Below are 11,379 nucleotides of genomic sequence, written 5' to 3' on the forward strand. Positions count from 1 at the left end.
GGTGCCACAGAATTTCTTCTATTTGTTGAATTATCAGACATCATTTCACTTTCATAAAGTTAACTCTGATTTATCTCTGTCCTTTTATGGGATAGGGACATCTTTGGTTTTTGTTGTCCATCCCTTGCTGTCTTTGAACGATTCTGTTTTCTCGGCCATTTCAGAAGGCAGTTGAGTTGATCCCATTGTTGTGGGTTTGGTGCGCATGTAGGCCAGAGAGGCAAAGACAACAGACTTACTTTTGCTGGAGACCCTTTGTCAACCAGATGGAGTTCTACAACAAATGAGAATGATTTTGTGGTACCATTGAGGGGGAGGTGATGGCCTACTGGTATTATTTATTGCTGGTCTGTTATTCCAGAGGCCCAAGTTCAAATCCCACAATGGCAAATGGTGGAATTTGAATTCAATAAATATCTGGAATTCAGAATCTAATGATGACTGTCAGTTTATTCTCAATTGTTTGAAAAGCCCAGGTGGTCACTAATGACCTTTAGGGAAGGAAACTGCCATCCTTACCCTGTCTGGCCTACACGAGAGTCAGACCCACATCAATGTGGTTGACTCTTAACTGCCGTCTGGGATGAGCCATAAATGCTGCCTAGCCAGCATTTGATGCCCTCATCAAATGAATGAATAAAGAAAAAAACATTAAGACTGGCATTTTTAAATCCAGATTTTATGGAGTCACATTCCACCTCTTTCTGCACTATGAGGATTCTGTGATTCAATGAAAAAGAGTCATGAAATGTTTCTGAAAGCCCTCCCAACAATTTTTCATTACATCTTTGCAGCTTACCACTGAACATAGAGCATAGAAAAGTACAGCACAGTACAGGCCCTTCGGACCACGATGTTGTGCCGTAGAATAATCCTAATCCAAAAATAAAATAACCTAACGTATATTCCCTTCAATTCACTGCTGTCCTTGTGCATGTCCAGTAGTCACTTAAATGTCACTAATGACTCTGCTTCCACGACTACCACTGGCAAACTATTCCATGCGCTCACAACCCTCTGGGTGAAGAACCTCCCTCTGATGCCTCCTCCCTCTGATGCTCACCATTAACAAGGCAAAAGTCAGGTATATGATAAAATACTCTCCATTTGCTTGGATAAGGATGGCTCCAACATCATGATGTAGGATGTCTCCTACCTTCCTCCTATCACCTTAAAACTATGACCCCTTGTGGCAGTCAATCCTGCCCTGGGGAAAAGTCTCTGGCTATCGACTCTATCCATGCCTCTCATTACCTTGTACACCTCGATCAGGTCACCTCTCTTGCTTCTCCTCTCCAGAGAGAAAAGTCCGAGCTCAGTCAACCTCTCCTCGTAAGACAAGCCCTCCAGTGTAGGCAGCATCCTAGTAAACCTCCTTTGCACTCTCTCCAAAGCCTCCACATCTTTCCTATAATAGGGCGACCAGAACTGGACACAATATTCCAAGCGTGGTCTCGCCAGGGTTTTTTAGAGCTGCAGCATAACCTCGCGGCTCTTAAACTCAATCCCCCTGTTAATGAAAGCCAAAACACCATATGCTTTCTTAACAACCTTATCCACTTGGATGGCAATTTGAGGGAGCTATGCACTTGAACACCAAGATCCCGTTGTTCCTCCACACTGCCGAGAATCCTGCCTTTAATCCTATATTCAGCATTTAAGTTCGACCTTCCAAAATGCATCACTTCGCATTTATCCAGATTGAACTCCATCTGCCATTTCTCAGCCCAGCTCTGCATTCTGTCAATGTCTCGCTGAAGCCTGCAATAGCCCTCGATACTATCAACGACACCTCCAACCTTTGTGTCATCAGCAAACATACGAACCCACCCCTCAACCTCCTCATCCAAGTCATTTATAAAAACTACAAAGAGCAGAGGCCCTAGAACAAAGCCCTGCGGGACACCACTCAGCACTGACCTCTAGGCAGAATACTTACCATCTACAACCACTCTCTGCCTCCTGTCAGCCGACCAATTCTGAATCCAGACAGCCAAATCACTCTGCATCCCTTACCTTCTGACTTTATGAATGAGCCTGCCGTGGAGAACCTTATCAAATGCCTTGCTGAAGTCCATGTACACCACATCCACTGATCGACTCTCGTCAACCTGTCTCGTGACCTCCTCAAAGAACTCAAAGATTTGTGAGGCACGACCTGCCCCTCTGAAAGCCATGCTGACTCCCTTTAATCACGCTATGCTTTTCCAAATAGTCGTAAATCCTATCCTTCAGAATTCCTTCCAAAACCGTGCTGACCACAGACGTAAGACTGAACCTGAGGTCTGGAAGTAATTTGAAAACCCTTGTCTGCACTGTTGCAGTGTGCATCATGTGCAGAAGAAAGAAAATATATTGACTGATACTTTTTCTGAATGATGGCTTTCTGTCATATCATAGGCCACATGCCTTTTGAAAGTTTTTACAATGTTTTTAGTCATATTTTAGAATCATGTTTTGTAAATGATTATCTTACTTTTTAACTGTGCCTTACAGATTCTGATAAAAAAGTTGAGGTTTACCACAACACACAGACTAATATGTTCAGCATGGCCTCCTTACAAGATAGCCCTTCTCCACCTCCTTTACAAGGTGATGGGAAGACCAATGGGTGCAAGCTTGACAGCTTTGTCGTATTCATCGGCTGCATGCTGAAAGAAGAGACCATGAAAGATTGGCTGCGACAGTGTGCGAGCCAGGTAGATTTTAGAATGGAAACCTGCTAAATATATTCAAATTCTCGTGAACATATATTTTTAATTCTTTATATTATAGCTGCATCATTGTATTGTGAACATCTGAATTTGGAGCAAAAAGGTTTGGCCCATCAAACCTACTCTGCTATTCAATCTGATCATTTGTAATTCTGATTGTGGCCTCCACTTCAAATCCCTGTCTTCTCCTGATAACCTTTAACAATATTGTTAGTCAAGAGTCAGGCTACTGACTAACTTACCTTAAAAAAAAATTCCTACCTCTGAGAAAGTGAGTTGCATCAATTCATGACCTCTAAAAGAAAAGCTTTCTCCTTATCTCCTGTTATTTTTTACACCCGAAGACTCCTTATTTTTGCACTGAGTCCCTTTGTTCTAGTCTCACCCGGAAGAGGAAATCTCATTTCAGCGTTTTCCAGCTGCAACAGATTTATCCTGTTTTATACCTGTTCTGTATTGGATACTTTCTTTTCATTAAAATCATTATTTTTTACAATTAGAATGCTGTGAATATTTTACCATTGTCAATCTTGTTTTCTAGAAGCTTCAGAAGAAACCTCTCAAGACATTTGACACCCTCACCAAACAAGAAATAAAGAATGTCCATGTAAGTAATCTGTCAGTTGACTTGATAACTTGTGTTTCATTGTAAAATCAGAATGTAATGAAGCCTGAGCCGCTTAGGTATGATTTGCATTACTTGAAAGATATAATTGTGGCAGCTAAATGGCAGAGCATGCTGATGTACAGTTGCTCTGTACATTCTTGAATGATTCCTATGGGGGAAAGGTGTTGAACCAAGACGTCCTATAACTCATGGAACTGAATTTGGTGATCTATTGCATAATGACCAGTTGCAGAATACTGTGACTAGGTCAGCATCACCTCCCTGTTATCTTTTAGGATCTTCTAGTTCAAAAGGAGGCCATTTGGCCAGGCCTGCCTAAGTGGCTTTTTGTTAATACTTGTGAAACCTCCTTGACCATAATCATTGACAATAATACAGGTGCAGCCTGCAGCTTTGAGATTTCTATTTCTGTCAGATTTCACTCATTGTCGTCAGCATTAACATAAATCACAGTTGGCTGCCAAGACATAGGTGTGTCAATCATCAGTCACCTGGACAGTTTCCCACACATCATAATACAAGTATTCAAATTTTAGCACTTCTCAACATACAGTATTAACATCCATGATAATGCCTGTTTATGCCGTGGAGGTTGCCATTTCCTGCCTGAACAAATTTGCAAACAAGATGGCAGAGAGCAATAACATAAATGAACAAAGACAACTGTAGATGCTAAACATCTGAAACAAAACACACTGCTAGGGAAACTCAGCACGTCTGTCATTCTGAAGAAGGGTCACAGGACCTAAAACATTGACTCTGCTTTCTCTCCTCAGATTCGGGGGAAAAAAAAATGAATGTTAGGGTAGGATTTAGCCCATACCTCTATAGAGGAGACAGAATTTTCCATGCTTAAGCAAGGCAAGGCATCACATTCTTTAAGCCTGGCACTCCGATTATTTGGTCATCCTGACAACTTTACAGTGTTACTCCCAAGTATCGAATGGGGAGCTTGGAATGTGATAACCAGTCCATTACAGAAATAATGTGCCGCAAAACCCTGTTCAGTCCACTCTCAGCTTTCTCCCTATAGCTCTGAATATCTGTTTTTCCCTTTCTTTTGGAGTCTGATTGCATAGGCCTGCTGCTGTTGTGATTAATATTTTTCTACATCACCAAATATTTTCCTTAAACTTAGAAAATGTACTCCCCATGTTAGAGGCTGTCTGTCATGTTTCAATTTCAATAAATCTTTAGACTTCACTATGAAGAGTCGAGTGCATGTAGATTGGAAATCAAAATATTAAATATTCACGATATGAAATAGTGAAGGGCACTTTCTTTTCATTCTTGGTTGTTAACCCTGCAGATAAAACGGCATTTGGAATTACCTCCACCTGGATGGTTTTATAACGGAAGCCAGTTTGTTAACTTCTTTGGTGAAAAGAGTGACTATCACCCACGTATCCTTTCAAGTTTGTACTTTAAAAGTAGCAGTTTTCTTATGGTTGATATAACTGAATGGCTACATTATAAAAATGAGTATGCTTCAAGAAATACTTTAAAGGTAGTAAGGCACTTTGAGATGTATGGTTTTTGTCACAATATTAAATGCATGTCTTGCTGTGCCTCTCTTCCTGTGCTAATTTGTCTCCCATTGTCTGCCAGTCCAGCTCCCTCCCTCCCAATGCGCCCACTTTGCTTGCTCACTCTATGTGTACGTGCCTCACTTGCACATTCCATGTGTATGCTCCTCGTTTGCTCGCTCCTCTACACACAAGTTTCACTTGCTGCCTCATGCACACATGCTTCACTTGCTCCCACCCTCCTTTCCCAATTTGTGCACCTTTCTCGCTCCCCTTCCCTCTCCTGTTCGCACCTCCCACCCCCTCCCCTTCTGCCCACCTCCCTTGATACATGGCCCATGCACCTCTTGCTCACTCTTTGTGTGTGTCTCTGTCATATTAGCATATGTAAAATTCATATGTAAATGATTAAATAATTAATAATTAAAGTTTTCATAATTAGATGGAAATAATTGACATCCATGGACAAGCAATTTTAATTACAGTTCTTGTAAGAAGATTGTATAGTGAGTAATTGACTTTCCTTAAATCTGCAAAATCAGTAATGAACACATTCATAGAAGAATATCTGTCAGAAGTCAACAAAGAGATTGAGAAATACAACAGTGAAATTGAAAAACAAGAGTGTGTGGATCTGTTTGAGCCATAATTCTGGTGTCCACCTAAGTCCTTGATCTGATATGCTTTGAAATAGATTGGGACAACAGATTACATTTGGTCAACAAATTGCCTGAAGCTGGATAAAGCTGGTAACAAGACAGAAGTTGCAAAATAAAAATCAAGTAAAAAGCATGTAAGAATTTACGAATGTTAACTATATTCAAATGCAACAGGTGGAATTCTGATTTCTCACTGTTGACTTAGTTGACCCTACTCATGGGTGTTAAAACAGTAGTTACACAGAACATTTTGTTTGGCTTATTGGGTCTGCTCCAACACAATTCCCAGTTGGTTTATTTAACTAGACAGTTTTTAACATGGAAAAACTCAAAGCTTGACACTTTATAAATCTTCCCAGATCCTGAATTAGATATGTCCTGTCCCAGGTTATTTGTGAAATTGCTATTTGTGAAAGGACATATTGTACATGACTTCAGGTTGGAATGTTAAGCAAATATACCTACAAAAGTTCACTGCAGAGGATCACATGTCAGAATAAAAACAAAATACTGCTGCAAAATTGAAGCCTACAGTGCTGGAGAAACTCAGCAAGTCTATGAAGAGAGAAACAGAGTTAATGTTTTGAATTTGGTATGACTGTAGAGTTCTGAAGTAGTCATGTTGAATTGAAATATTAACTGTTTATCTCTACCCATAGACATTGCCGGGCCTGCTGGCTTTCTGTATCATTCTGTGTTTGTTATGGTATGACAGAACTTATGGCAAATCAACATGCAAGAAGAATTTTAGTTTTATAAGCTGCCAATTCCACCAAGCCAATGAGAATCTAGTTTTAATCAATTTTTTTTGTTGCAAGATTCAATCCGCCTGTAAGCCCTGGACTTTATATTTTTTTTAATTGTTTCACAGTTAACAGTTCACTTTTGTTTAGTTATTCCATAGAATTGATCTATGCAATTTTGTTTAAAGATCCTTTACTATAAATTTGATCCGTGCAAACATTAGCAAAGTTATAAGTGGGTACACAGTCGTGGTGCCTCACTGAATGAATGTATAACAATTAATCACTGGTTATACATTTAGATTAATTTCTGGCACTAAATGTGAATTCTACATCACAAATAACATCTGTGTACAGTAACATAATTTCCATAAAGAAGGTGTATTGATATAGAATATCAAGTTTGTGTGAACTTGAAAATTTATCCCAGAAAAAGATAGAGTATTTATGTTTGTCTTCCTTAATTTCTCCTGTCTCTCCAATCCGACCATTGTGTTCAGTCCATCATGAGCTTGTGGTCAGTTGTTACGTTGATCTTTGGAAAAATGAATGCAAGTTTGGGGCAAAGAGTGTTGCCTTATGTGCAGGAAATGATTGCCAGATTTTTAATGCTGCATAGGAACCCACTCAGTTTTGAATACGAGTTTTTTTTATTCTTTACTTCAAGCTGTCCTTAGCTACTGAGATTTCTGGAATTCGAAAAGTAAGAGAGAACTGTAACTTTCTGTGTGGCATCTTTCCTATCAGTGATTTTCTACCTTTTATGCACTGCTGTATTAACCTGCAAAGGAGTGAAAGTAAGAGTTTTGAATCTACCATATACAGGATAAAGAAATCTGCATTAGAAATTTTGAAGCAATCAGGTGTTACTGAGTAGTTGGTTTGGTGGAATAACAATTTTTGCAAAGTAAACTGAAACATTTGCACTTAATCTGTTTCTGTTTTCTGCAAACAAGAATTAGTGATAGTATGGAGAATTAAACTTATGGCCTCTGTAGTGGAATACCGTGTTCAGGTTAATTTGTTTACTGATTCCATATTTTCACTACTTCTGGAAAATTGTGCAGAACAAACTTTGTTTTGCTGCACTTTGAACTTTAAGGCCTATGTAAGTGAGTTTGACAATTACTGTGTATAGCCTTGGTTCCGACAGTTTGGGTGTTCCTAAAAAATAAGTCCTTAGTCTTCGCTAAACAAAATTTGTGGCATCAGTGTGCAGAACGTCTGAAAATACTCGAGTACTAAAGCCATTCAGCAAGTCAGTAATGTTAGCCACATTGTTGCAGAAAAATTATGCTGAACAATGGTTTTATTCCTCAAGGACTTGGCTCAACTGCACTCTTGTACGTTTTAATTATAGCTATACAAGAAGACAGACGTTTGGTTTTGTACACCAAATCAAACGGCTGTTTTTTTTATTACAAGAAAGTAAGACGATAAACATCATTTGTTTCAGTTCTGTGAAGTAGAAAACACAACGTGCTGAAGTATTGCTCAGCTTACGTACAGTTAACGTACCTCCAATTAATATAGTGTAGGGTCATTCTCTTTGGATACCAAGTTTTCTTTGTTCTGTAAAATTAGCCACACAAAGAATAAGTAACTTTTTTTATATTCCATTTGGTTATATAAAAGGAAAGAGAGGGTTTTCCAGAATTCAGTGCATTCATGCTGTTGCATGTTGTTTTTGGATTCTTCTACCATCAAGCTATGCATGTGACTTGCCTTTATGCATGAAAAACAGTGTATGGTGCAAAGGGATAAATTAACCAGTAGATACATTCCAGGGGATGGCTGTTGGTAAATTGAAATGCTGCCATTTACTTTTACAGTGGTGCCTTTGTAAAATGCACGACTGGGTCGCCAATCATTAAATACCGTTGATTTTCTTCTAGTGTGAAGACTTCTTTAGCACCACTTTATCACATTGATGAAGAAGCAGGGGGTTGATATAACCAAACTAATTTGCTCCTTAAATATCTTGTTGATTGAAGAGAATGAAATTTGAGTATTTCACAAGCATCGAACTTATGATTTTGAGGTGTGCAACCAGCAACTTGATTCCAAAATTCAGTAACCTTAAATTTATAATTGACTCCCTTTATTGTAGAAGATGATTTTCATTTGCTAGATGAAAATTATTGTTCGAAAGTCTTCCTTCATGACTTAAGTTGTAGTGTGGCACAGTTCTTTCAAAAAATTTGTGGAAAAATTTAAAATAGGTGAAAATTTATTAACAAAATTTGCGTTCCACCTATCTGATCAATGTTAAATTTTAACTGATGAGATGGTTGCATACTGATTGCTAATGCTTGCAGTCAGCACCTCAGGTACTTTTCGTGTTTTGCTGTAGTCATGGTGAGGTGATTAGGAAAGCATTTATCTATATCACTAGCTATATATGGAGCAATGTAATTGAACTTAAGTGGAAAACTAAGTCAAAGGAACATCTTTTTATAAGTCTAATGAGTAAATGGCAGTTAGACACATTTAGCTGAGAAAGCAATTAATATCTGTAATAGAAAAGTAGAAAACTATAGAAACGCTTTGGAGCCTTCCCCAAAAGTAGCTTTTAACAGCTATGCTGTGTGATATCCTGGTAGGTCTGAGTGTTTGTTTACTAGTATAACCTCACAACTAATGTTAAGATGCTAGTATGGCAAATAAATAGTTTTTGTGTGTCCAAACATAGAGTTGTGATTGACGACGTGAACTGTTTTTGAACAAGTTGTTTGTATCTGAGATAGAAACAACAGTGCCTAAACATTATACCAGCTCTGTAATTTTTTTCTAGCTGGAGCTGTGTTTAAACTCAGTGAGCTGGTTTATAGCTGGCTGTTGAACCTTGATTTGAGGGTTAACTTGAAACTAAGTTACAGTGCTGCACTGTCATAAAGTCTCTCTCAAAGATATCATGCTTTAGTATGTTAAAAAAAAACTAAACTTGTGCCTTGCAGTAATAAAAGCATGTGGCCAGTTTATGTTCATCAATTTAAAAATTGTGCTGTTGTATTACAGGGTTTTGCAAATGTCGTCCATCATAATCTATGATTAAGTTAAGCTACTTTAATATTACTAAGATGAAGTTCATCTTGACCGCATTAAAATGTTAGTTTAACATCAGTGACTTCTGTGATTATAGAGCCAGGAACATAGTTAATATAAATGTGGCCAGCCATTGTATTTGTATTGCACGTTGAAAAGAATAGATTCACTGTGAAATTGATCCAGTATGGTGTCCAGATGGCAATAGCCCTTTCACCAGGTAATTCTCCGCCATTGGATCCTCAAAGATTCTGTCAGTCTTATTGCTCTTGGTTTGGGCTGTGCTGATTTTTGGCAAGTGTTTTGCTGCTATATTACCCTGGATTAAACTAAAATAAAATATGCTGGAGAATATTATGCAATCATAATTTCTTACACTGCTAGAAGTACAAGTTATTTAATTGTAAGCAACCTAACTGGTGGCTTATTAATTCTCTTATTGTAAAAGAATCTGGAATGTAAATCACTTCTGGATTTTAGAAGAAAACATGTTGTGTATGTTACGTTAAATCAAACCATACTAGCAGTATATTGTACAGTAACATTTGCAAGTTCAACTCGGAATATGAGAAATCCATGTTTTGAATTTACTTGTAAAATTGTCTTCATGCCAAAATGCCAGCAGGTTGTTGGTATAAATCATAGTGATGGATTATTTAAAATCTCACTTAAGTCTATTTAAAAACTTGGAGGACTTTGTTTCTCGATGTTTTAGGGAGAGTTATTAGAAATAAATTGTGTTGATTTAGATTCTTTGGAAGTCAATGGTATTACAGAGCACCATAATAAAAATAAAAATTTTAGTCGACATCTTTTGGGCAATGATACTGCTGTGGTTTATCAGTGATTATTTGGTGTTTCTGCCATTTAACTGAATCAGGATATAAAAGATAATTTAAAAGTAATACTATTGAAGTCGTTCTTCAGTTAAATGGTTAAGGCAGTCACATTAAGATGCTTTGGGTTTCAGGGTCTCCTGTTAATTTTGGTCTTTTGACCCGTTAAAAATGGTGTTGGTGAAGGGGATTTGGTATCAAACTAGTAGGAGTATTGCAAAAATGAAATCTGAATGCTAGGCAGTTGTTTTGATGTTAAACTATTAGCAGGCCTTAACAAAGTATGCTTGTATCATTATTGTTGAGAGAGTGTCTTGTGCTGGTCGCTGAAGTTATGGAGCATACATTCATTGAAAGGGAACACAGCAGATTGAATTAGCTTACATTCCCTGGTCTACTTGACTTGTGGGTTAATTTAAGTTCTAGTTTGTGTTCCTATTTGGAATTCTGATAGTATTTGCACATAAGAGTTCAGTTAACAAATTGGTATTTTAAAAGGGAACAATATTATTTGTTTGAGAACAATGACTTTACTGTGATTTGCTACAACCTACGATGTAATTATAAACATCAGATCATTAGCAAAGTAATTTACCTCATAAATTGAAGCTATAACATAAATTTTTAGACAATTACTTGCTGAATTTTTCAAGCAAAATTCTTCAGATTAATGAAGAGTGAATTCAGGAATTTATTTGACTTGAAAGCGTGCCAAATTTGTCATTTTGATACTAACTTTAACCACTTTAGCTTGTGTTTTGGAAGGGGGAGAATATCTATAAATTTAAAAAAAATTGATGTGTATTTGCACAAAACTACTGTAACTTCAGTTAAACTGGTTTTGCGAGTGACTGAAGCTTTTTTGCATACCTTGTATTTATTACACTGCAAATGATATAATTAATCCAACAAAGTGTATAGAATAATTAATAGTTTTACCATTTATTTTTGTATTTGTTGGCATATTTTTACCTGTAGTTGTGATGTTTGCAATTTTTACATATGTAATTTTCAGCAATTGCGTTTAAACTTCAATAAAGTTTATATGTTTCACCAATTAAAGTAGTCATCTTCAATTCAACATTATTCAGTTCTGGATTCTGAAATAAAATATCCCTTTTATTTCAGGGAAAGAAGGAAGATCTTGATTCTTCTAGATAAATGCATTGGTTTATTGATGGTTAATGTCCACAAGAGCTGCTTCATGTACTATTTCATCTTCATCCTA

The 11,379-nt window shown here is 37.3% G+C and overlaps 1 protein-coding gene across 3 annotated transcripts in view; it reads left to right on the forward strand.

Moving 5' to 3' along the window:
• dnaaf9 (dynein axonemal assembly factor 9) overlaps positions 1-11,143 on the forward strand; it is a 258,377-nt gene extending 247,234 nt beyond the window's left edge. For all 3 annotated transcript variants that reach the window (XM_059650397.1, XM_059650389.1, XM_059650395.1), the window contains 4 exons: positions 2,497-2,699; positions 3,256-3,321; positions 4,652-4,745; positions 5,411-11,143. In XM_059650397.1, the coding sequence (XP_059506380.1) occupies positions 2,497-2,699; positions 3,256-3,321; positions 4,652-4,745; positions 5,411-5,517 (470 nt within the window). In that variant the 3' untranslated portion in view covers positions 5,518-11,143. The remainder of the gene's footprint in view (positions 1-2,496; positions 2,700-3,255; positions 3,322-4,651; positions 4,746-5,410) is intronic.
• The last annotated feature ends 236 nt before the right edge of the window (positions 11,144-11,379 follow it).

This window comes from Stegostoma tigrinum, chromosome 1 (genome assembly GCF_030684315.1).
Source record: "Stegostoma tigrinum isolate sSteTig4 chromosome 1, sSteTig4.hap1, whole genome shotgun sequence".
In the NCBI taxonomy this organism is placed as follows: Eukaryota; Metazoa; Chordata; class Chondrichthyes; order Orectolobiformes; family Stegostomatidae; genus Stegostoma; species Stegostoma tigrinum.